The 27728-nt window shown below is 30.5% G+C and overlaps 2 protein-coding genes across 7 annotated transcripts; both read left to right on the forward strand.

Moving 5' to 3' along the window:
- Positions 1-5670: 5670 nt before the first annotated feature.
- LOC142220139 (protein takeout-like) lies at positions 5671-8446 on the forward strand. The gene is made up of 3 exons (XM_075289104.1): positions 5671-5830; positions 7374-7854; positions 8193-8446. The coding sequence occupies exons 1-3, from the start codon at positions 5755-5757 to the stop codon at positions 8389-8391; spliced, it is 756 nt and encodes a 251-aa protein (XP_075145219.1). The 5' UTR covers positions 5671-5754; the 3' UTR covers positions 8392-8446.
- Positions 8447-10901: 2455 nt separating this feature from the next.
- LOC142220140 (protein takeout-like) lies at positions 10902-26921 on the forward strand. 6 transcript variants are annotated; one of them, XM_075289110.1, is made up of 4 exons: positions 10902-11032; positions 12314-12794; positions 23709-23908; positions 23988-24111. In XM_075289110.1, exons 1-3 carry the CDS (start codon positions 10954-10956, stop codon positions 23905-23907), a joined length of 759 nt encoding a protein of 252 aa, XP_075145225.1. In that variant the 5' UTR covers positions 10902-10953; the 3' UTR covers position 23908; positions 23988-24111. The 6 variants fall into 6 exon arrangements, with proteins under 6 accessions (XP_075145225.1, XP_075145224.1, XP_075145221.1 ...); XM_075289109.1 differs by lacking the exons at positions 23709-23908; positions 23988-24111 and adding exons at positions 13076-13275; positions 15614-15839; XM_075289106.1 differs by lacking the exons at positions 10902-11032; positions 12314-12794; positions 23709-23908; positions 23988-24111 and adding exons at positions 14561-14719; positions 14862-15342; positions 15433-15462; positions 26704-26921.
- Positions 26922-27728: the final 807 nt, after the last annotated feature.

The following is a 27728-nucleotide window of genomic DNA, read 5'->3' on the forward strand; positions in this document are numbered from 1 at the left end:
GAGTATAGTTCGATGCTAGATAATGTCAGAAATATTGATTCTACCCTTGCTACTTGATATAACCATGGATCTCCATTCGTCCGTCTATTAATTTGTTACACAGTGCAACACAAAAAATCCAAACAAAAAACCACTTGCACTAGTCGAAAGTACTCGATGAGAGGATAAAAGTAATTTCTGGATTTTGCTAGATTGGTTGCCGTTCGTTTTTTATGAGCCTCTCAAGTTTTTTTCGCCAAACTCGATTTTACGCACTTTTTGGAATTTTTCTTCTATTTTTCATATGTCTCAAAAACTGCTTCGAATTTCTTTTTGTAGTCTTCAGCAAAGTTGTAGCTCTTTACTTGGAAAAAAAATACTGAATATATTAGGTCGATCAAATTTCAAAACCTCAAAAATGTAAAAAAAATTGCCACTTTTTCCTCCGATTTTTTCCGTTTTTCGACTACAGGTATTGAAATGTATCAGAAATGTTCCCAAACTGCAAAGAGAAAAAATGTAGCCTATAAAATTATGAACATCTTTCTAGTACATACCAACTTCATACGATCATAGGGGTTTGCCATACAAATGTAATCAGTTTTTATTTTTTATTATATTATTTTTATTGAGCTAATATTTAAAAAAGGCACTTGTACTTTTTTGCACAGAACACCAATAACTGACGAGCAAATAGTGCGATGTAATGCAACGATTTGGAAATAAACGTAAATACTAAATAAAAGTATTCAATAAGCAGAATAACATAGTATATAATTTACCCATCCGTATTGTTAAATCTTAATGAATTAAAATTTAATTTTTCATTATATATTGCATTGTTTCTTCATGAACTATTATTTTATGTATATAGCAAAGGCTGTGAAATTGCAAAATAACTATAAACCGAAAATTAAAAAAAAAATTATTAACATCAAAATAACTATGACAATGAAAATTATCTCTCCATCTCTCCTAATAATAAATCAATAAACTCTTAATCAAAATACAAAGCCATTAGTTTGAAAAATTTAATCATTACACATTTAATTTCGAAACGATACTTAGTAAGTCTTAGACTTTAATGAATAGCTAAGAAAATAAAATAAATTCTCAATGTAATTTGAAAATTATTAAGTGCAATTTTTTCAATAGTTATAAGTTTGTACTATTCAATCGTTGGAAAACAATTACTATTGGTTTGATGTATAATAAACGATTTATATTAATTTATTAAAATATTGTGACTTTTTAAATAAACATAATATTTTTAAGAAGTAACCATGGAGTATTAGTTTTGTTCTTCGAGGCCCACATTCTGTAGGTTTATACTGTGGCCGGTAATTGGTAGAAATGGGGATTAAAAATGAAAAAAAACTAATATTAAAGATATTTAATGTCTTTTGTGTGCCCAAAATAAATTGTAAGATGAAAATTGCTGTTTCTATTGGGGGATTGGTCCACTAAGGCGTTATACCGAAGCATATAAAAGAACATTTCACATAGCTCCCCTTAGATCGGATCGAAATTGCAATCCACGGCATTAAGAAGTCAAACAGGGAGATCGATCTATATGAGAGCGATATAGCAAACCATGGACCAATATAGATCAATGTTACACATTTCTTTGCTGTCTTAAAATACCTGCGGATTTCAAATTTTATGTAAATCAATGAAAATTGCTGCTTTCATGTGCTCAAGAAATCAAATCTATAGGGGGACTGTATTGGAAAATGCACTGAAAAAACAGTGAACCCAAGAAAACTTTTGGTTACTTTTAGAAAATTTTGAATATTTTTAGAAAAATTTAACTAAACAGTATTACAAACGCGAGCATCACGCCGATATCACAAATATAAGTAAAAATTTTTCAACAAATTCAAGAAAATGTATTAGACATAATTAATTTTTTTCACTTGTTAAAAAAAAAATTTGTAGTCCAAAATTGCAAGAATCTCTTTAGTGACGTATGAAGTTCATGATGAACGCATGTGTAGTAAAGGTTACAAATTTAAGGAAATAATGAACTATATTGTGAGAAATACTAATTTAGTAAATCTTTATGCTTAATTTGTGTATAATTTTTTCCCGTTTTTTAGTTCATTTAACTAATGTACGCAAAAAATTGTTAAAATAAAGGAGAATTTCTCCAAACATAATAATTCCATGAACTAAAATAAAGTTAAATTGGCGTTAGTGAAATAGAGAGTTCACTTTTTTTTGAGTGTGGAGCGATATATACCAAATTTGGTATAGCTCTTTACGAACCCAAAATACTACTATATTTAAATTTTCCATGCCCTCAAAAATCAAATCGGGAGATCGGTATATATGGGGATTATCAAAACATATATACCAAGCAGTTATTTATGGCCCTAAAATACCTCTAGATTTAAAAATTCAAACAAATCTGATAAAAAATGCGGCTTCCATTCTCTCAATAAGTCAAATCGGGGGATCTGTTTGCATAGGTCATTTTCAAACTTTACCTGCCTGCAGACAAAAGATGAGTTTGTGTTAAACTTCATCATGAGGGCTTCATTATTGAAGGCTGTAGCGTGATTATAACAGACAGACGGACATCGTTATCACGTCTTAGAATTTCTCCCTGATCAAGATTATATACTTTATATAGTTTGACATCGATATTTCGATGTGTTAGAAACGGAATGACAAACTTATTATACCATAGGTATAAAAATATAAGTTTTCATATATATGATTAATTGTGCGGTATTGTATTCTTAGAAAAGAAAAAATTAAGAATATTTGTATTTGGATCAAGCCAGTCTATTGCCCGTAACGAAATACTTGCAGGAAATATTAATATTACTTTTGACATAAAAATCTGTCTCACATAACAAGATTACAGTCAAGGCAATAAAAATTATCAATCGTATTGTAGCAACAATGTATTTTATAGTTATAATCACAAAATATTGCGTTTCTAATACTACATCAATAATGGATATTTAAATCCAGGGGCTAGAAAGTCAGAAAGGTAACTCCTAATTTCCCTGAGGACGGACAACGATGATGTTCGAAATATAGAAAAAAAATACAATCGTTATATTCATATTAAAACCAGATTTTATCTGCTTTTGCTAATAAATGACCTCAAGTTTATTAATCCATCTTAACTAAAAGGTCAACTATCAAACTAAAATAATAAATTTGTACTCAAAATAAATATTCATATTTTTATTGTGGAACAGTGGATAAGCATTGTAACATTTTGTGACTATAAATGGCCTAGTTCCTATTAAAGATAATATAAATTAAAAAAAATATTAAATGAGAATATCCTATACTGCTAGGCTTGAGCTAAGAATTCATAAAATATATTCCCCATGTTCCGATATTCGGAATCCCAAGAATTTAATTTTCTTATAAAGACAAAATGAGATACTAAATGTGTATTTTATTAAAAATTAATATGTTGAAAAAATTTAAATTTATGCAGTGCACTCGCGGTAACGCGAACTAATTAAAACCAAGAGAGTTCACGTTACACCGAAAAAAGTAAACTGTTTTATTGGAAGAATAAACTAACTCGTACGAAAATTGAACTAAATTTTACTTCACATTTTGAGATTTCCCCAAAGCGTTGTTAAAACCAGGAAAATTTAATGTACTTTTTAACTGCAGTTCACGAAATTATATCCTCTTATATAAGAAGAAATGAACTAAAATTTAAGAAGAAAATCATTGGCGCCAAATCATGACCATTTCAACCATACAGTAGTTCATTCTTACTATTTTTGGGAATCGTACGAAAATTTTCATTTGCTTTAGTTCATATTGAACTTATGTGTACGTTCGTCGAACTTTATGCTCACGTTTAGTTCGCAAAATGTAATAAAATTTAACTGCTAACTTAACTACAAATAATTTTTTTACAATAAAAATAAGTTAAATTTAGTGTTAGTTTAACTACGGAAATTTTTTTCTGCGTAGCGAAAATGATCACGTTAGCGAACTTCAGCGAATTTCAGAACAAACCATAGCCACATTCGGGAGTTTTACACGTTCTAGTCTTTTATTATTTGTAATATTAAAAACTTAATTTAATTTTATGAAAAAATTAAAAAAAGGATCGGAAAAAGATCCATACCCACTGATATGGAATTACACTAAAAAAAAAGTGAACTCTCTATTTCACTAAAGCCAATTTAACTTTATTTTAGTTCATGGAGTTATTATGTTTGGAGAAAGTTTCCTCTACTCTAATAATTTTTTGTGTACGTTAGTTAAATTAACTAAAACCGAGGAAAAAAATATACACAAATGAAGGATAAAGATTAACTAAATTCGCGCCTTCCACAAAATAGTTCAATATTTCTTTAAATTTGTAAATTTTACTACAAATGCGTTCATCATGAACTTCGTATGTCACTAAAGACATTCTTCCAATTTTTAACTCCAATTTTTTCCTTCAAACTACAAAATTTTCTTTAACAAATGAAAAAACTTAATTAACCCCCATTTTCATAAAGCTCCGTTAGTGTTCCGTTATCTAACCAACTTTTAAACCGTATTATGGACGAAGCTGTCATCTTGCATATATATTCCATATGTCAGTTAGGAACTTAACTGACGAAAAATTTTCAGTTAAAGTTAACTGGAGAGAAGATATTTGCATTTTACTTTCTGTTAACTGGCAGTTAAAGCCTAACGGAGCTACATGAAAATGACCGTAAGTCTAATAAATTTTCTGAATTTGTCGAAAAATATTTACTTATTTTTATGACATCGGCGAGATGCCAGCGTTTGTTATACTGTTTAGTTAAAATTTTCTAAAAATATTCAAAATTTTCTAAAATTAACCGAAATTTGTCTTCCTGGTGGGTTCACTGTTTTTTCAGTGTATAAAGCAATTTAAATTAATAATTAAAATTCAAGAATTCACTAAAAAATTCCGTAAGTGTAATTGAAATTGTATTTGGCATTGTTAATCTGCCTTTAACGTCAAATTTCATGTTTTTCAGGGTTATGGAGTAGTTGGTACAAGAAAAAGCGTGTTTACGTTACCACGAGTGCGCTGTATGTTTTAGGTTTAAGAAAATACCGCCAACTAAAAATTTTGCCATTTACGATTGCAAATGTCAGATTATATCCATTATTCTTTGGCAGTTGGTTGGACTACCATAATTTTTGCTACCATTCCCATCTTACGCCAATCTGTTATTGCTACTCACACACAGAAATGGAATTGATCACCTCAAATATGTTTCAAGAGCTAAAGGCTTTTTGTTTTTGGATCGGGAACATGCAAACTGTTTTTCGCAACCATGTTATTTTCTCGGAAATTATATATCCAATTTCGGTAAGCATTTTAAGTTGGGCGAGAAAAAAACATTTTTGCGTTCCATGTTCCCCATCCAAAAATATAATTTTGATCTTCGAACATATTGGAGATGATCACATTCGTTCTCTGTGAGCAGATGAAAATAAAATTGAGCTACACTATTTGATAAGAAAACAAGCTTCCACTTGGCCGTCATAGTATGTTCCAATGGTCCAGAGCTGCCTATGGAAATATTATAAATTTTTTTCTAATCAATTATAATTTCTCTAGACATTTTGTCCTACTGTTTCTGATTATCACATAAATAATTTTTAAGTGGCAATAATAATAATCCAGTCTTTTGGAAATTTTTTATTCACATTCTATAAAAACACTTCAAATTAAATTAACGCCTTCAGCTGTATTAGATCTGTCAGAGGCTACATATCAATTCTGTGTCGAAATATAAGGACAATTAATTCAATTAAATGGATTTAAAAAATTTTAAATTGTTTTTTGCAATATTATTGGGATTATCCTGCCAGTGTTGTAGTGGAAATTTACGTGAGTGGAAAATACTAAACACCATATTTGTAAGAGTTTGTTTTATTACCAAAAACTGTCATTACCAAATTAGCTTAAGGATAACTTAGTTTGGTAAGTATTGGTAAGTAATTACTATTAAATGTAAGTCTTGCTTACTTTCACAAGGACATATCGTATAAGGAAAGTACTTCTCTGCAGCATCACCAAGAGCTAAATTGTAAGGGTGGACAAGCTGTGAGCTAACAAAGTGGTTTGCGAGAAATAAACAATAAACCCAGCAGTAGCAGTGGGTAAATAGTTTAGGTGAAAAACTGCTTACCAAGAGCATTTGTGCCATACCCTCACCAATCACCAGATAGTTTCGATTACCACATATCAAACTTGCATGAGTACTACCACGTGGCCAATAGGTCTGTTGTTTATTCTCACACACTACATTTTGTACCCATATCTCGTCCACACGCCTACATTTTAGCTCTTGGTAATGCTCCAGAGAAGTATTTTCCTTATAAGACAAGTCCTAGCGAAGATTTCCATTTAATAGTAAGTACTTACCTATTGTGTGCTAGGTTAATAATATTGTATCTGAAATGTTTTGCAGGGAACGTACACTGAAAAAAATATTGTCGTGAGGTCAAAGATTTCATGTCTTTAAAATACGAATGCAAATTTTGCTTAGCATAGAAGACGCATTTCTCTAGTATAAACTTTTTTTCCTTGTCCAAAAGTCGATAAACTTTTCAATGAAGTCATATTGTCCTTATTATTAAGTGATTTCGCTTAAAATGGGTATCATAATATGAAAGAAAAATTTTTGGGCTAAGGTCAACTTGACTTTAATAATTCAGAAAAATTCTTTAAAATTAATGAAATTTTCTTTAAATTTGTTGTCTTTTTGCATCTTGACTACAAAGCAAAAAATCGTTCAAATATAGGACATGTTTTTCAACACTTTATTTTAAAGACGTTTTTTACTGGAAACATAGCATAATTTCTACTGGAACTCGAGTCTTAATTTGGAAAATAAAGTTGTCGTTAACTCGTTTTTAAACGACTTTGATAGCATATGAAGAAAAAAAGCTGAAAAAGCGAAAAATTAAAATAAATTCCTAGAAGCAAGTACACAAAACCCAAATTTAAAAGAGAATTGTGTCTTAAAAGTGTCCTTAATTGTATTCTCCGCTTCTTTGGCTCGGAATCAATACCAAATTTTTTAAAGTAAAGACAAAATGTGAAAAAGCATGCCCGGTTCATGCTTTTTTATTCAGTGTATTTGCTATGTGGCTGTACTCATGAAATATTTATATTAGGTTGTCTTGTTTTTGTAATAAAGAATTTTTAGTTAAAAATAAGATCACAATAGTTTTTTATTATATTTGGGAAACTAATCTTTGGATGTCTTTGAAGAAAGACAAGTTTTCTTTAATATACCGAAAAAAATTAGGAAATCCCTTTTCTCGACCATCGAATTCGAATAACCTTCTTCTTCATGAATTTCATAATATAATTGTGTATAGTTTGACTTTTGTATATATTTTATTAATCACTTTATTTATTTTAGCCTCTGATCTGGAAAAATGTAAGGTGGGAGACAATGAATGCGTTCGAAATAAAATCATGGAAATTGTCAAAAAATATCCCAAAGGAAATCCTAACATCGGTTTACCCAATATATCTGAATTTCAAATGAATAATCTAATTATTTCGCGTGCCAATAGCAATTCACCATTACAATTGAATTTGAAATTTTCCAAATTAATCACATATGGCGTTGAAAATTTATTGATAGAGCATACTAGTGGTTGGACAAAGGATGTGAAAAATATTGAGATAAAAGCGAAAATTCCTTGGCTAAAACTTGTGGGCGATTATGAGACAAATGGCAAAGTTTTGCTCTTTAATTTGGAAAGCAAAGGAAAAGGAAATTTTGAAATGAGCGATTGCAAGGCACATTTTAAAGTTCAACTGAAACTGGAGAAGAGAGAAGATGGCAAAAACTATGCGAAATTGACGAAACTGAAGATAACGTTCAAGCCAGAAAAGTAAGGAATTGTTTCAAATTTTTACAAAAATCTTTCTATTGCTTTGTGAAATGTTTTATTAAGGAATGAATAGATTCAATGGAAATTTTATGTCAATAAGTTGACTCCATTAATTTTTTAATCAAAACAAAAAGCCAACCACATCAATTAATTAACAAAAATTTTAATTTTAACATAATTAATCTGATCGATTTATATTATGATTTTCGTGATTGAAGTAATTTCAGTTTAAAATTAATTCGATCTATTAATATCATGATTGAAATATTTTTTTTTTGTAGTTGTACTTTTGTGGCAAAACCTTTTTTTTTAATTTTGTTATTAATTTTTTCTTTTAGACTATCCTTTAGAATGGACAATTTGGTAAAAGACAGTAAAGAATTGACAGATACCATAAATAATGTTTTAAATGATAACTGGCGTGATCTATGGAATGAACTAAGCGATGGCATTAGTAATGGCTTATCTGAAGCATATATGAATATATTGACCAGTGTACTCAATAAAATACCCTACGATGACTTTTATGCAGAATAAGGTTGATGCAATAAATTGTTTAAAATGCTTCATTTGTATGCATTATTATCTAAAACTTCTTTAACTATGTATATTTTTTTTCACTATATAAAATAATTGCCAAGTGGCAAAGCAGGTTGACCAGTGCGACAATGCCCAGTGGTGATTAAAAAAACACTGTCATTTACCACTAAGGAATTATAAATGATTTTTTTAGTAGCCTGGCATTTAAACACTAATTTGTAGATCGGCGAAATCGGTATTCCCTTTGAATATCCTCAGTACTTCTTAAACCATGGAGGTTGCTCTCTAAACGTATTTATGTTACAAACACGAATTCCTTTATTAAAGGCTCACTTGATTAGATTAGGGATAAACTTCTTCGAATGTAGAAAAATCTTCTAAAGTAGAGATAAACCCCTGCGAATGCCTAGGAAATGGGCTATGGACACATAAGATAGTATAAGATATATAAGATAACATATGTTATGTTATTTTATGTTATGTTATGTTATCCTATATGATAATCTCCTTAGGTGGCATTGAGTTTTTCGGCATTGACTATCTCAGAATTACATTGGCCAGCAAACTGAATTTTAAACATAATATTGACTATAGAAGAAATCCATAGGAATGAAGGCTGGATAAGTTTTAGGTGTCTACTTAAAGGGCCAGAAAGTTAATATCGCACACAGATTAACTAATAAATTGTTGTTTAGTGTGAAAAGAGGTTGCAAATTGAATGAGATTTACATGGTAGCTGATACCAAGTGTTACCATATTATTTTTTGTGAAAATAACATTCAACATTCAAATATTATCATAATTAAGATCAATGTACAATGCAACCTCTCAAACTTGGACCCTCTGAAAAACGGACACCTGTCAAAAGTGGACAATTTTCGGTATATTCTAATAGTAGTTTTTCCCAGCAAAAAATTGGGAGGTGTTCTAAAGGCACAACTTTAAAAGCACTTCCCAAAAAGAAGAAGAAAGAAAGAAGTTAATTATTGTAACTACACAGGAAATTTAACTAATTAAATTTTTTATAGCTCGTTTTGTCATATTTTAATGGGTACTTTTTTCAAATAGGTTAAAAAGAATAAATAAAATGGTACAAATTATTCAAATGCCGAAGAAGGCTAGATAATAATATAATTTTTGAAAATATTCCAGGGCAAACGTTTCACACAAGCATTGGAATGCATTAAAAATTATAAAAAATTATTTATTCGGGAATATATCACAAATTTTTTTAATTCACATTCAAAACACTGAATTCGGATCACACCTTAAGAAGTGATGTAAATTCAGTGCAACGGCTGCTGAAATGGTGGACATCCTTCCTATGACAGTTCATATTACAGTCATGGCTTCTCCGCCAATTTTGCACCACTCCGAGACCCAAAAAGAACTTTTCACTAGTTTTTTTGGCGACGCTTTGTTGCAGCATTATTAATATGTGCATTTATGAAAGAATCGTTTTAATATCAATTAGTATTTATTTAATTAAATTGACTAAAAATCAGACTAAACAAAATAGTAAATGGGCTTTAGACATTAAACTAAACATAAATTTAGGAACTCAAATCATAAGTTCAACCACAGCTTTATTTCATAAAACACTAAATTTTTTCTGGGCGGTCTATGCACAATATCGAACATTGTTCCAGATTTTGTTAAATGCCGATTCCATCCATCCAAAAATAACAGGATGTCTCAAAAACTGTTCCATAAAAATGTTAACCTTCATTTTCGAAGTCACCTCTCACCAAATGTACATGAAAAAGAAATTAGTTTGTAAACTAGTGTAATTAACCGCGGGCATTTGGTTACAGTGTGAACATCATTTTTTTAAAGGCCTTAAACGTTTTGCGTGCGTTCTGCTTCCTAAAATTTGGAGCTCAGTTCTGAACTTCTACAATAGTAAAACAAATTAATTGGCCAAACATCTAAGAACAATTTTTTGTAGTATTTTATAATTCGGTATTTTTTTCGCATTTTCTTAACATTTTTTGCAAACGATTTCGAAAACTCTTGTTTCACGTGAAACCAAGAATAATTTTTTTTTGGGGGAAAATTCAAGGGGAAGGTGAAATCTCTTTGAATCGAAATCAAGAACATACCCGATAAATGCTTTTGGTGGCTTGTAAACAATATACAATTAGCAAAACGAAACATTTTCATTGTAATAATGAATCTTGGAGTTAATATTGAACTAAAGTACAAACTCGAATTCGTTAATTCGTAATTCGTAAAATTTCGTTGTATTAACGAACATTAGTCAACGATGGGGTAGTTTGCAGATATAACGGTGTGAACTTGGTAACACCTGATGTCAGCTACCCTGCATATACGTCAATTAAACATGCAATTCTATTTTATTGTACAATAGATAGTTATACGTTTAATAAGAAAAAACTTAAATATGAATTTTTAATACTTTGTGGCAACTATACCATTCAAAGTTCAACCCTTTGTGATTTCTTAGAGTTTTCTATAAAAGCACAAGAATTTTTCAAGTAGACTTAGGTTTCGATTGAAACGACATCGATTTGGATCTATTGATCATCTCCGTGCAAAATGACTCAAATATTCAAAATATATTTAACGGCTGCAACCGTAGCATCGATTTTAGTTCAGTGTTATTGTGAATATTTACGTGAGTGAACAAACTAAAAAAAAAAATACTAATCAGTTGATCTAATTTTAAAATCTTACAAAACTGGACTCACGTGATTTTCAACTAGTTGGTGTTTAGTATTAAAAATTTGATTTGATAAACTTCGATCCAAGTGAAAATTTGTTTCTTCCAGCATCTGACATACAAAAATGTTGGTCGGGAGACGGTACTTGTATATGTGATGCAATAAACCAATTTTATAGAATTCGGTTAGACCAGCTTATCGTCAGTATCACGGAAAGATATTATCATGGCTTGTCCCAATCCTAATTCTGCGATACAATTGAATTTAACATTTTTGGAAATGATTAATTATTCAAACCCAGAGGTGAAATATGATAACGTCAAACATGTTTCAAGAGCAAAATGTTTTTTTTTTTTTTTTAATGGGAAGAGCGTTACCGTCGAGAGTTTCTAGTCGCTAGCAAAAAAGTGTCACAAACCATAAAAGGTATTTATAAAGAAAATTCAATACTTAAATTCATATTATTCTGTGCGACCCGTCCACAATTATAATTTTGCTCTTGACACCCAGAGAAGGAATATGATCACCTCAAACATGTTTTAAGAGCAAAATGTTATTTTTGGGTGGTGACCATGTAACATGGTTTTCACAGCCATGTTATTTTCTCGAAAATCATGTATCTGATTTCGGCAAGCAGGTTATATTTGACAAGAAATTAACATTTTAATGACAAACATGTTACATGGTCACCATACAAAAATAACATTTTGCTCTTGGAACATGTTTGAGGTGATCATATTCCTTCTCTGCGTGGAAACATGTTGGAGGTGATCATATTGGTTTTCTGCATGCAGATGAAAATAAATTTGAGTTGCACTATTTTATACGATAAAAGTTCCCACTTGGCAGTCACAGAAGTATTTTCCTTATAAGATATGTTCTTGTGAAAGTAATCAAGATTTCCATTTAACAATTAATCCTTTACCAATTTTGTACTAGGTTACCTCCAAGATTATTTGGTAATGAAAGGTTTTGCTTGGAATATATTTGCTATGTTGGGTTGCCCGATCTTATTTTTTTAATAAAGAAATTTTAATTAAAATTAAGACCACAATCTGATTTTTTATTATATTTCCTTCCCTCCATTAAAGAAAAAATATTTTTAGGAAGTTTTTTTACACATTTTTTATTTTGTACCGGGGCTACATAATGGTCTGGGCAATAAAAATGTTTTAAAGTCGACATTCACATTTTGACTTTTCTATATATTTTAATAATCATTTTATTTATTTTAGCCTCTGATCTGGAAAAATGTAAGGTTGAAGACAATGAATGCATTCGAAATAAAATCATGGAAATTGTCAAAAAATATCCCAAAGGAAATCCTAAAATCGGTTTACCCAATATGTCTGAATTGCAAATGAATAATCTAACCATATCACGTGCCAATGGCAATTCAACATTACAATTGAATTTGAAATTTTCAAAATTAACCACATATGGCATTGAAAATGTGTTGATAGAACATACTAGTGGTTGGACAAAGGATGTGAAAAATATTGAGATAGAAGCGAAAATTCCTTGGCTAAAACAGGTGGGTGATTATGAGACGAATGGCAAAGTTTTGCTCTTTAATTTGGAAAGCAAAGGAAGAGGAAATTTTGAAATGACTGATTGCAAGGCACATTTTAAAGTTCAATTGAAACTGGAGAAGAGAGAAGATGGCAAAAACTATGCGAAATTGACGAAACTGAAGATAACAGTAAAACCGGAAAGGTAGGACATTTTTTAAAAATTTGTTAAAAAATTTTATTGAATGTGCAAAAATATGAATTGATTCAATTAAAATTTTTAATTCAATTTTTTTTATCCAAAACAAAACTCAATCACAATCAATCAACAAAGCTTTCAATTTCGATCAATTCATTTAAAAATTAATTTCTATTAATTGATTGAAGCCAAAAACTATTTTTTCGTTTTGCTTAAATGGCACATATATGTTACAGACCATGTTTAATCAACTTTTTTTGATTTTGTAAATATATTTTTTCTTTTAGACTATCCATCAGAATGGAAAATTTGGTAAAAGACAGTAAAGAATTGACAGATGCCATAAATGCCGTTTTAAATGATAACTGGCGTGATCTATGGAATGAACTAAGCGATGGTATCAATAATGCCTTATCTGAGGCATATATGAATATATTGACCAGTGTACTCAATAAAATACCCTATGATGACTTTTATGCAGAATAAGGTTGATGCAATAAATTTTTGAAATTCTTCATTTGTATGCATTATTATCTAAAATTTCTATAACTATGTTTTTATTCAAGATAAAATAATTGTCAAGTGGCAAAGCATGTTGAACAGCGCGACAATGCCCAGTGGTGATTTAAAAAAATAACACTGTCATTTACAGCTAAGGAATTAACTGCTTTTATTTTGCAAGCATGCCTCTGGCAATCATGTCACATTCAATTCGTTTAATATTCTGAGTATTTCTTAAAACCATGGAGGTTGCTCTCTAACGGCCCACTTGATTAGGTTAGAGATAAACTTTTCTGAATGGAGAGAGAAATCCTCTAAATTAGGGATAAACCGAAGCGGATGTCTAGGAAAGACATAAAAAAAGAAAAAGACATAAAATCCAATAACAAACTGAATTTTAATCCTAAATTGCAAACTGGATTAGGTTTAGGGGTCTCATTAAAAGGCCGGAAAGTTAATATCGCACACAGATTACCTAATCATTTAAGTGGTTTTCAGTGTGAAAAGAGGTGGCAAATTTAATGAGATTTACATGGTAGCTGACACAAAGTGTTACGAATTTAAACTATCAATTATTTTAAATAATTAATTCCAGATCAGGATACAGTTAAACCTCTCAAACTTGGACACTCTGAAAAACGGACACCTCTCACAAATATATAGCATTTTCACTTCAAATGAAACTTTTACATTTCAAATGAAACCTTTTTCAAATCAAATGAAACTTTTTTCAAATCAAACGAAACCTTTTACAAATGAAATGAAACCTTTTTAATTTCAAATGAAACTTTTTTCACATCAATACTTTAGTTGTACTAACATAAATTTCGTAAAAATTCGTTGTATTAATGAATGTTAGTTAACGAAAACCGATCTTTAATATTCCTATTTATTATTAAACCACTAAATTAATTTGTTTTCAAGATCGAGGTCTTGAATATTTAAAACATTGAAAAAACATTAATTTATTATTATAACAAAAAAGTTTGACAAAATGAAAGAAAAACTAATTACTATTGTTTATTGTATTTTTTTATGGTGGTTTGGCAAATATACCTTTGCGCACATTGTAACACCTCATGTCAGCTACCCTGCATATACGTGAAATAATAATGCAATGTCATTTTATTGCACAATAATAAGTTTAAACGTTTAATAACAAAAAACTTAAATATTAGTTCTTAATACTTTGTTCTATCCGAGGCAGGGTTTCATCACAAGTTGTAGCTAAACAATTCAAAGTTCAACCCTTTGTAATTTATTAGAGTTTTCTATAAAAGCACAAGGTAGACTTAGGGTTCGATTGAAACGATATCTATTCGCATATATTGATCAATTCCGTGCAATTCAAATGAGTCAAATATTCAAAATATATTTAACGATTGCAACCGTAGCATCGGTTTTAATTCAGTGTTATTGTGGAGATTTACGTGAGTGAACAAAAAAAAATGATCAACTTCACCTAATTTTAAAATCTTACAACACTGAGCCCATAATACATTCTACTAATTGGTGTTTAATATTAAACATTTGATTTGATTCGATCTAAGTGAAAATTTCTTTCTCTTCCAGCATCTGACATACAAAAATGTCGGTCGGGAGACGACACTTGTATACGTGATGCAATAAACCAAGTTCATAGAAAATTTCCTACAGGGAACCCTCAATTCGGTTTGGCTAACTTATCGTCGGTATCACGGAAAAATGTTGCCATGGCTCGTCCCAATCCTAATTCTGCGATACAATTGAATTTTACATTTTTGGAAATGACAATGCGTGGCCTTGAGAACATTGTTGTTGCGAATGTTACAGGATGGACCAAGGATCCAAGGGTTATTGAATCCTATATTTTTATTCCATCTATGGAAATTTCGGGTCCATATGAAACAAATGGTAAAGTTTTACTTCTAAGCTTAGATGGCAAAGGTGAGGGTGTAGTTACATTGACAAATGTGACATCGCCTTTCAAAATGAAGGTTGATGTGGAAAAGAGGAGTGATGGTAAACGATATTGCAAGGTGTCTAAAATAAAGATTAGAGTGCAACCATCCAAGTAAGTAGATACTTGTCTGATACATAAATCCAAAATTAAAACCACTTTTTTATTGTACATTATTTATTTTGTATGTGGGTTCTTGTTTAGTTATACATCAGTTCCTCAAGAAGCGATTCGGTAATTGCGAAATATTAAACAATTAATACATTTTTTTGTTCTTCAAAGAGTTTAATTTCATTTCCATTAGATTTCATTTTTAAAATTATTGCAAAATCTTGATTTCACCTATTTATCGTCAATTTGTTTTTGTTTTTTCAATTACTTTTAGAATGGTGTTTAAATTGGAGAATTTAGTAAAAAATAGCCAAGAATTGTCGAATACTCTAAATGATGTTCTCAACGAAAATTGGAGAGATGTTTGGAATGAATTAAGCGATAACATCAATACAGTTGTATCTGAGATAATTGCTGATATATTTACTGGAGTTTTTAATGAATTCTCTTTGGATGATTTCTTTGTCGAATAACCTGTTTTGTATAAAAATATTATGAAATCTTTTTTCAATTTTATTTATGAGATCTAAAAGTGACGTGTGTTTAAGGAAAATTATCTTGGTGATCCAGGGTCGAAAATTCAACTTTTCGTTAAAAAGTAAGGAAACCTAAGTTGAATTCTTGTCAAATTCGACACCGAAAAAATTTCCGTAGTTAAATTAACGCTATATCTAACTTATTTTTATTGCAAACAAATTATTTGCTTGTAGTTAAATTTTATTATTTTTTTTCGAAATTTTCCAAAGCCCAATAAAATTTTCCTTTTTTTAAGTATGTCTCAAGCATTTTATGAGCTAACCGTGGGTATAAAGTTCAATGACCGTACACATAAGTTCAATATGAACAAAAACAAAAGAAAAATTTCGTATGACTCCCAAAAATAGTAAGATTGAATTGTCATGATTTGGCGCCAATGATTTTCTTCTTTACTGTTAGTTCATTTTTTCTTCTATGAGAGGGTGTAATTTCGTGAGTTGTAATTAAAAAGTACATCCGGGCATTAAATTTTCCTGGTTTAACAACACTTTGTAGAAATCTCAAAATGTAGAGTATAATTTAGTTCAAGTTTCGCACGACGTATATTAGTTCACATTTAAGAACTTCGTTATGATGGCAGAGGAAATAAAAAGCAACATTGAAATTCCACAGATTTACAAACAAGCTACAAAAAGTTCTGAGAACAGCGAATAGATGAAAGCTATGGAGAAAGTTATACTATCACTGAAAGAAAATAAAAAAAAATATATATTTGATTTGTCACACGGAGCAAAAGTGTTATCAGGAAAATATGATTACAAATTAAATTTGAATGCCGATGAAACTATAGATAAATTCAAAGCAATGCTACTTATTAAGGGAAAAAGAAAGAAAAAGGTATTGACTATGACTATACATTTAGACCTGTTGCTAAAATGATATTATTATCAAGAGTTTCTACCGAAAACGTAGAGACATGATGCAGTTTGATGTATCTATTAAATTTCTCTATGGTGAGTTAGAAGAAACTATTTATATGAAACAACCTGAAGGCTTTGAAGATGGTAGTGAAAAGGCGCCAAGATTTTGGAATAGAAGAATGTTCCATTCCCATGTTTAGAGAAAAAAAACTTCGCCAAGTTCTGCAGAACCACGCCTATACAAAGGGAGCAAAATGGAAATGCATTGTTAGTTGCCCTATATGTCGCCGACGGATAAAGAACAATTAAACGAATTCGTCGAGAATTTAAAGAAAGAATATGAAATAGTAACAAAAGTTAGATATTTACTCGGCTTAGTATTTATTATTTATTATATTTATTATTTTGACAAAATAAGTCAATCAACCTATACAAATCGGCTGTTTTACGCCTATGCACTATGGGCGGAAATCGCAAAACAGCGCCAAAATGTAAATTTTCAAAGTGGGAAATTATAAGATGTTCCAATTGAAATTACTTTACAACATCTTGGAATCTACAAATCGAAAGTAAATGGAAACCTTGGCAATCCTATTCATGAGCAAAATGCTGTCAATGTTTACCACAGAGTTAGAATTAGATACCGAAGAAAGTGATTTTGATGGTTAATAGGTTTTTAGTATTAATTATATGAAATGAATTACTAAATTTTCTACTATTTATAACAAGTTCTGAGGTTTGACACTATCTTAATAATAAAAATTGGCAGGCATAAATTAGACTCCATATATTACTACATTCTGTGGTATTCCAAGTGGGATTAAAATTCTGACCCCCTATAGTAACGCACCTGGAATAAGGGGGATTTACTCCCTTTTTGTTGGTAACTTTGGATAAGAAATATCGATACACTATGTTTGGATATACTACACGCACAGAAAAAACATGTTTGGACATGGTTGCCGCATCCATTTAATGCTTATCTAGAGTATGTAATTGTCGCGAAAACCATGTATTTTGTGTTTGTAAAAATAATTTTCGAGCGGAGAAAAATATATGTTGGCAATAAGCATTTAAATGTTTCTCAAATGCCGCAAACATATTCTATTATTTAAATCATAGAATTTGAGACCATTACATGGTCGGGAAAATCATGTACCTGACCATTAATTTTTTTACTTTTTTGCAGGGAAAAAGGATTTTTATAGGTTACGTATATACATGTCTAGAACCATTACATGGTCCTAAAGATCATGTACATTGTTTTCGTGACCATTTAATTTTTTAAATTTTTTTGCAGCGAAAAGAATTTTAGAAAAACATTGAGCAGGTACACACGATTTTAATTTTGCGCGTAAGTCGTGTGTTGATTGTTTCTTGGAATGGACGGAGAATTACTGTGTTTTGTGTTAATTTATTTATTCAGAAGTGACACGTGGTTTTACGTGAACACAAAAAAGGAAAGTGTAATTGAAAAAAAAAATGTATCTGGTTTTAGTTCTGCATTTTGATATATGGCATAATTTATTTTTATTTGCAGTTACATGATGTCTGCGTTGGAACATTTGATGGGCACGAAGTAAATATGGAATAGTTACTTATTGCAGAAATTAAACCAAAATAGAGTGTTTAAAAATATATGATGTTTGCCTGCACGACATTATAAATACAAATAAACAATGATTTAATTTATAAATAAATAAAAACCTATAATTTAAGTTAATTTTGTGTTTTCTTTTCTCAAGTGGCGTCCTTTTTCCGACGACGAAAAGAGTTTTTTCATAAAGATAAAAACATTTTAGGTTGTGACCATGTTCTTTTATCTTGAAGAAAACCATTTTTGACGAATACCATAACATTTTAGATCGTAACCGTTGTGTTTTGATTCAAACAAAATTCTTTTTATCAATATAATAACATTTTAGATGAGGACAATTTTATTTTTCTTAGAATCATGTTCTCTAAACCAACATGGTTGCAGGTGAAAATGTTACATGGTCGCCGCAAAAAAAGCTCTTATCATATTATTTTGCTCTTCGAATATGATTGTGACAGTCATGTTTCTTCTCTGCGTGTAGATTGATTGTAAATAATTTTTGCCGCAAATTTTCAATTTCCGCCCATAGTGCTATGGAGAAATGGAAGTTGACAATTTGTTTTAATTTATAAAATAAAATACATTCCAATGCATTAAACTAGAGGTGTGCGCGTGAGTGATATTTCACTCACGCTCATGCATGATACGTGTGTTAGCCACTCACACTCACGCACATTCACGAAATGAAAACCAGTACTTGCGCACAAACTACTTTTAAAGACTTACGCATGATTCACAACAATTCCCGCTTTTTTTTATTTATTTAGCAAATACATATTTGATGCTTAACTTATACTACAACTAGTCTCTCATAGTTTATTTATTAACATCAGTAGATTTATAGAAATTAAAATATTTCAACAATAGGACAATTATTGTTGTAATTTTTTTTTTTGGAATTGATACTTTTATATTTTAAAGCGAGTTAATCTGTCGTGAGTCAATTCACGTGACTCAGGACATTTTCGACCGGGAATGACAGCTAATTAATTTCAGTTAACATACGAGTAAGAATTAAATCTTTTGTCAGCAAAAATTTTATTCACATGGCATATTTGTTTCAGTCCCATTCACGCACATTGCTTCAGATTTTGTGCACAACTCACGTGATTCACGTGTGAATCACGTACACACCTCTACATTAAACCATACCATATTGCTGTATTATTGCACAATCGTGAGATAAATTTTAAATAATAATTAATATTGATCATTACACTTATTATAACTGCTTTTTATCATAAGTCATAAATATGCAACCCAAAGTTCAAATCATTATAAATTCCTTGAGTTTTCTATAAAATCATAAGAAATTTCAAAGTAGATTTAGGTTCTGATTGGCACAACATCGATTCTATTGATCAATTCCGTGTAAATCCAATGAGTCAAATATTCGCAATATACTTAACGGTAGTAACTGTAGCATCGATTTTCGTTCAGTGTTATTGTGGAGATTTGCGTGAGTGAACAAACTAAAAAAAATAATAATCAAGTATACCTAATTTCAAAAGCCTACAACGCCGAGTCCATATTACTTTCTACTAATTGGCGTTTAATATTAAAATGTTGATTTGATAAACTTCTATCGATGTTGAGGGAAAATTTCTTTCTCTTCCAGCATCTAACATACAAAAATGACAGTCTGGAGACGATATTTGTATATACAAAAAAATAACTCGTAATTTATAAAAAGTTTTGAACTTGAATTTAGTTAATCCCACTTATACCTAGATAGTTCAAATTTCAATAATTTTCTGAAAATCTCAACTCTTTGGAAGTTCATGCGACTACGTAAAATTATTAAAATAACAGGTTGGCTGATAAGTCCCCGGTCTGACACATAGATGGCGCTAGTATTAAATTCATATTATTTTTATATAGTACCAACCTTCAAATGATTCGTGTCAAAATTTGACGTCTGTAAGTCAGTTAGTTCACTGAAAAAACAGTGAACCCACCAGGAAGAAAACTTTTGATTAATTTTAGAAAATTTTGAATAGTTTTAGAAATTTTTAACTAAACAGTATTACAAGCGCTGGCGTCACGCCGATATCACAAAAATAAGTAAATACTTTTCAACAAATTCAAGAAAATTTATTAGACATAAATAATTTTTTTCACTTTTTAAAGAAAATTTTGTAGTTTGAAGGAAAAAATTGGAGTTCAAAATTGCAAGAATGTCTTTAGTGACATACGAAGTTCATGTTGGACGCTTTTGTAGTAAAATTTACAAATTTAAAGAAATAATGAACTATTTTGTGAGAAGTACGAATTTAGTAAAACTTTTTACTTCATTTGTGTATAATTTTTTCCCGTCTTTTAGTTCATTTAACTAACGTACGCAAAAAATTATTAGAGTAAATGAAACTTTCTCCAAATATAATAATTTCATGAACTAAAATATAGTTAAATTGGCTTTAGTGAAATAGTGAGTTCACTTTTTTTGAGTGTTTGTGAGATATTGCGTCTTTGTGAAGCAACTTTTGTTATTGTGAAAAAAATGGAAAAAAGGGATTTTCGGTTTTGATAAAATACTGTTTTCTGAAGGGAAAAATACGGTGGAAGCAAAAACTTGGCTTGATATGAGTTTCCGGACTCTTCCCCATGGAAATCAACAATAATTGATTGGTATGCAAAATTCAAGCGTGGTGAAATGAGCACGGAGGACGGTGAACGCCCGAAAGAGGTGGTTACCGACGAAAACATCAAAAAAATCCACAAAATGATTTTGAATGACCGTAAAATGAAGTTGATCGAAAACAGAGGCCTTAAAGATATCAAAGGAATGTGTTGGTCATATCATTCATCAATATTTGGATATGCGAAAGCTCTGTGCAAAATGGGTGCCGCGCGAGCTCACATTTGACCAAAAACAACAACGTGTTGATGATTCTGAGCGGTGTTTGCAGCTGTTAACTCGTAATACATCCGAGTTTTTCTGTCGATATGTGACAATGGATGAAACATGGCTCCATCATTACACTCCTGAGTCCAATCGACAGTCGGCTGAGTGGACAGCGACCGCTAAACCGTCTCCGAAGCGCGTAAAGACTCAAAAGTCCGCTGGCAAAGTAATGACCTCTGTTTTTTGGGATGCGCTTGGAATAATTTTTATCGATTATCTTGAGAAGGGAAAAACCATCAACAGTGACTATTATATGGCGTTATTGGAGCGTTGGAAGGTCGAAATGGCGACAAAACGGCCCCATATGAAGAAGAAAAAAGTGTTGTTCCACCAAGACAACGCACCGTGCCACAAGTCATTGAGAACGATGGCAAAAATTCATGAATTGGGCTTCGAATTGCTTCCCCACCCACCGTATTCTCCAGATCTGGCCCCCAGCGACTTTTTCTTGTTCTCAGACCTCAAAAGGATGCAGGGAAAAAGATTGGCTGCAATGAAGAGGTGATCGCCGAAACTGAAGCCTATTTTGAGGCAAAACCGAAGGAGTACTACCAAAATGGTATCAAAAAATTGGAAGGTCGTTATAATCGTTTTATCGCTCTTGAAGGGAACTATGTTGAATAATAAAAACGATTTTTGACAAAAAAATGTGTTTTTCTTTGTTAGACCGGGGACTTATCAGCCAACCTGTTATAAGATTTGGTCAGTTTTTCGTGGCGGTAACGAAATTTTTACTTACATATATTACAAAATGTTTTCATGGGATCGAAGTCTAGTTCGCAGTTTCAGTCCAATCGAATCAGAATAGAACCCTATGGATTTTGATATATATTTCGGATATATATATTTCGCCCAACTCCATAAGTAAACAATTTTACTCTGATTTGTAGAAGTCTAACAAATTTTGTCCATGTCGGGCCAGATTTAAATGTATGTGTATGGAAATAAAAACACCGAAAGAATTTTCTTCGTAAAAAGAACGAAAATTTTCGTTAAAGTTACGAAATTTGTCTTTGTTTTACAACCAAAGAAACTTTTCATTAAAAGTATGAAATATTTCGTTCTTTTTACGAAGAAAAGTTCTTTCAAAATTTACGTAGTTTGTAAGAAACAACTTCGTACGTTTTATGGAAAAGTTTCATACTTTTTATGAAATTGTTACGTACTTTTAATAAAACAATTTCGTACTTTTTATGAAAAATGTTCGAACTTTTAAAAAAAACTTTTTACGAAGAAAAGATAATGTAGAATATTTCGTAGATGTTTCGTATATTCATAAAATTTACGAAAATGAATGAAATTTTCGTTGTTTTAATGAAGAATTCTTCGTAAAATTAACGAAAAGAATTCTTTCGGTTTACATAGAAAATGTGGATCTACAAAGTGGTGCAGGGTATAATATAGTCGGTCACGCCCGTCGTTAGATGTTTCGTACTTGTTTTTTACGTTTTAATATATTTAGGATACTTATCTTTGGAAGATACGACCCTCCATTAAAGTCGTATGTCAAGACAAATTTTCATTAAAATAAAGAAAATAATTTTAGGAAAATTTTCACACAGACCATTTTTATTATACCATAACCACATAATGGTCTGGGCAATAAAAATGTTGTAAAGTCGATATTCCCTTTTCACGATCATTGAATTCGAATAACCGACTTCTCATGAATCTCATAATATTAACTATTGTGTATAATTTGACATTTGACATTTTTTAGTAATCACTTTATTTATTTTAGCCTCTGATCTGGAAAAATGTAAGGTGGAAGACAATGAATGCATTCGAAATAAAATCATCGAAATTGCCAAAAAATATCCCAAAGGAAATCGTAACATCGGTTTACCCAATATATCTGAACTGCAAATGAATAATCTAATTTTTTCACGTGCCAATAGCAATTCACCATTACAACTGAATTTGAAATTTTCAAAATTAACCACATATGGCCTTGAAAATATGTTGATAGAGCATACTAGTGGATGGACAAAGGATGTGAAAAATATTGAGATAGAAGCGAAAATTCCTTGGCTGAAACTTGTGGGCGATTATGAAACGAATGGCAAAGTTTTACTCTTCAATTTGGATAGCAAAGGAAAAGGAGATTTTGAAATGACCGACTGTAAGGCATATTTGAAAGCTCAATTGCAACTGGAGAAGAGAGAAGATGGCAAAAACTATGCGAAATCGACGAAACTGAAGATAACATTAAAACCAGAAAAGTAGGAAAATGTTTTTAATTTATAGTTAACATTTTAATTGAATGTGCAAAAATATGAACTGATTTAATTAATTCAATAAGTGGCTCAATTAATTTTTTATCCAAAACAAAGATCAATCAACATCGTTTTTATTTCGATCAATTCATTTAAAAATTAATTTCTATATAATTTATTAATTGAAGTCAAAAACTATTTAATCGTTGTCATTAATTAACTTTTTTTGATTTTGTAAATATTTTTTCTTTTAGACTATCCATCAGAATGGAAAATTTGGTAAAAGACAGTAAAGAATTGACAGATGCCATAAATGCTGTTTTAAATGATAACTGGCGTGATCTATGGAATGAACTAAGCGATGGTATCAATAATGCCTTATCTGAGGCATATATGAATATATTAGCCAGTGTACTCAATAAAATACCCTATGATGACTTTTATGCAGAATAAGGTTGATGCAATAAATTTTTGAAATGCTTCATTTGTATGCAATATTATCTAAATCTTCTATAACTATGTTTTTATTCAAGATTAAATAATTGTCAAGTGGCAAAGCAAGTTGAACGGCGCGACAATACCCAGTGGTGATTTAAAACAAATAACACTGTCATTTCACCCAAAAAAAGTCACCCCACCGTGGAAGAAAATGTAGGTTTATTTTAGAAAATTTTAACTAAAATAGTTTTCTAATTGCAATATGTTACAAATAAGTTAATACTTTTTGTCAAATTGAGGAAACATTTTTAAAAATAATTAATTTTTTTCTGTTGTTTAAGAAAATTTCATATGTTGGAAGAAAAAAATTGGATTTAAAAATTGTTAAAATGTCTTTAGCGCTGTACGAAGTTCGAGACAGGTACAATTTTAGTAAAATTTACTCATTTGAGAGACTTATAAACTCAATTTAAGCAAACTTCTGCCATTTTAGGAAAATATGAACTATTTTATTTTTTAGTAAAATTGTGCACTATATTTGTATACAACTTTTTTTCTTATTTTTAGTTCACGTCATTAAAGTTAGCAAAAAATTATTCAAATTTACTCATATTGTGCAAAATTTAACTAAAATGAACTAATCTTCATGAACTAAAATAAAGTTCAGTTGGCATTAGTGCCCCCTTTTTTCGGGCTGTTCCAACTAAGGAATTAATTGCTTTTATTTTGCAAACCTGGCAACACACATTCAATTAAAACCATGAAGGTTGCTCTCTAAAGGCCCACTTGATTAGGTTAGAGATAAACTTTTCTGAATGGAGAGAGAAATCCTCTAAATTAGGGATAAACCGCTGCGGAAAGACATAAAACTTCAATAACTAGAGTCATCTCTTTACCAAACCTAAACCTAAATTGTAAACTGGATTAGGTTTAGGTGTCTAATTAAAGGGCCGGAAAGTTAATATCGCACACAGATTACCTAATCATTTAAGTGGTTTTCAGTGTGAAAAGAGGTGGCAAATTTAATGAGATTTACATGGTAGCTGACACCAAACTTGGCCACTCTGAACAACGGACACCTCTCACAAACATATACCATTTTCACTTCAAATGAAACTTTTACATTTCAAATGAAACCTTTTTCAAATCAAATGAAACCTTTTTCAAATCAAATGAAACTCTTTTCAAATAAAATGAATACTTTTTCAAATCAAAAGAAACCGTTTACAAATGAAATGAAACCTTTTTCATTTCAAATAAAACTTTTTCACATCAATACTTTAGTTGTACTAACATAAATTTCGTAAAAATTCGTTGTATTAATGAATGTTAGTTAACGAAAACCGATCTTTAATATTACTATTGGTTTAATAATAAATTAATTTGTTTTCAAGATCGAGGTCTTGAATATTGAAAACATTGAAAAATCATTAATTTATTATTATAACAAAAAAGTTTGACAAAATGAAAGAAAAACTAATTACTATTGTTTGTTATTGTTTTTTTTATGGTGGTTTGACAAATATACCTTTGCGCACATTGTAACACCTCATGTCAGCTACCCTTCATATACGTGAAATAATAATGCAATGTCATTTTATTCTACAATAATAAGTTAAACGTTTAATAACAAAAAACTTAAATATTGGTGCGTAATACTTTGTTTTACCCAGGCAGGGTTTCATCACAAGTTGCAACTATAGAATTCAAAGTTCAACCCTTATAATTTCTTACTAGTTTTCTATAAAAACACAAGAATTTTTCAGGTAGACTTAGGGTTCGATTCAAACGATATCAATTCGCATATATTGATCAATTCCGTGCAATACAAATGCGTCAAATATTCAAAATATATTTAACGATTGCAACCGTAGCATCGGTTTTAATTCAGTGTTATTGTGGAGATTTACGTGAGTGAAAAAAAAAAAAAAAACAATAATAATAAAATTCACCTAATTTTAAAATCTTACAACACTGAGCCCATAATACATTCTACTAATTGGTGTTTAATATTAAACATTTGATTTGATTCGATCTAAGTGAAAATTTCTTTCTCTTCCAGCATCTGACATACAAAAATGTCGGTCGGGAGACGACACTTGTATACGTGATGCATTAAACCAAGTTTATAGAAAATTTCCTAATGGGAATCCTTAATTCGGTTTGGCTAACATATCGTCAATATCACGGAAAAATGTTGCCATGGCTCGTCCCAATCCTAATTCTGCGATACAATTGAATTTTACATTTTTGGAAATGACAATGCGTGGCCTTGAGACCACTGTCATTGTGAATGTCACAGGATGGACTAAGTAACCAAGGGTTATTGAATCCTATAGTTTTATTCCATCAATGGAAATTTCGGGCCCATATGAAACAAATGGGAAAGTTTTACTTCTAAGCTTGGATGGCAAAGGTGAGGGTATAGTTACGTTGACAAATGTGACGTCACCATTCAAAATGAAGGTTGATGTGGAAAAGAGGAGTGATGGTAAACGATATTGCAAGGTGTCTAAAATAAAGATTAGGGTGCAACCATCCAAGTAAGTAGATACTTGCCTCATACATAAATCAAAAATTAAAACCACTTTTTTATTGTACATTATTTATTTTGTATGTGGGTTATTGTTTAGTTATACATAAGTTCCTCAAGAAGCGATTCAGTAATTGCGAAATATTAAACATTTAATTTTTTTGTTCTTCAAAGACTTTAATTTCATTTCCATTACATTTCATTTTTAAAATTATTGCAAAATCTTGCTTTCATCCTATTTATCGTCAATTTGTTTTTGTTTTTTCAATTACTTTTAGAATGGTGTTTAAATTGGAGAATTTAGTCAAAAATAGCCAAGAATTGTCGAATACTCTAAATGATGTTCTCAACGAAAACTGGAGAGATTTTTGGAATAAATTAAGCGATAACATCAACACAGTTGTATCTGAGATAATTGCTGATGTATTTACGGGAGTTTTTAGTGAATTCTCTTTGGATGATTTCTTTGTCGAATAAATTTATTTTATAAAAAATATTATGAAATCTTTCAATTTTGTGTATGGGATACACTCTTAGAAAAATATGTTTTTCATATGTTCCGATATAAACAAAATGTGTTTCGGGCACAATTTTAAAACACAATATATTTAAGTGCAAACAAGGTGTGTTCCTAAACTAACACTAAATGTTTGGGACATCTATGTTAATATGTTAGAATATATTACGTTTGGGGCATGAATGTTTCATAAAAATCATATGTGTGAATGCAAACATATATAAATTTACAAATTTCGACTAAACATACATATGTTGTGATATTTTATTCAAAGCGACAGAGAGAGTATAGAGAAAGAAATAGAGATGGAAACCGGGAGAGTTGACTGGAGAGTCCACGTGGCAAACAAATGTATGTTTCTGTTAAATAATGTTATGTTTGCATGGGCTCGTGGGCGCTGCAAACTATGCTATATAAGTGTAACTTATAACGATAATTATCTACTGGTGACTATAACAGCTACGTAGTCCAGTGGGTAGTTTGTTGGCTTACAAACTGTATAGTCCTCGGTTCGATTCTCCGTGCAGGCGAAGGGTAAAATTTAAAAAATGTATAAAAGTGAATAATTTCTTCAACATTATTTGTATTGCAGAAAAATTTGCCAAGAACTAAAATATTTCGAGGAAGTGAAAATTACGAGTATGTTAGGCAATGAGCACAATCGTCTTTGGGAAAAATTCTTCCAAGCATATAATATTTCTTGGCTCAAAATGCTTCCAAACATACGATATGTTCACATAAAACAAACATATTAATGTTTCGGCAGTATCCAATAATATATGTGCT

Source organism: Haematobia irritans, chromosome 1, assembly GCF_050003625.1.
Source record: "Haematobia irritans isolate KBUSLIRL chromosome 1, ASM5000362v1, whole genome shotgun sequence".
In the NCBI taxonomy this organism is placed as follows: domain Eukaryota; kingdom Metazoa; phylum Arthropoda; class Insecta; order Diptera; family Muscidae; genus Haematobia; species Haematobia irritans.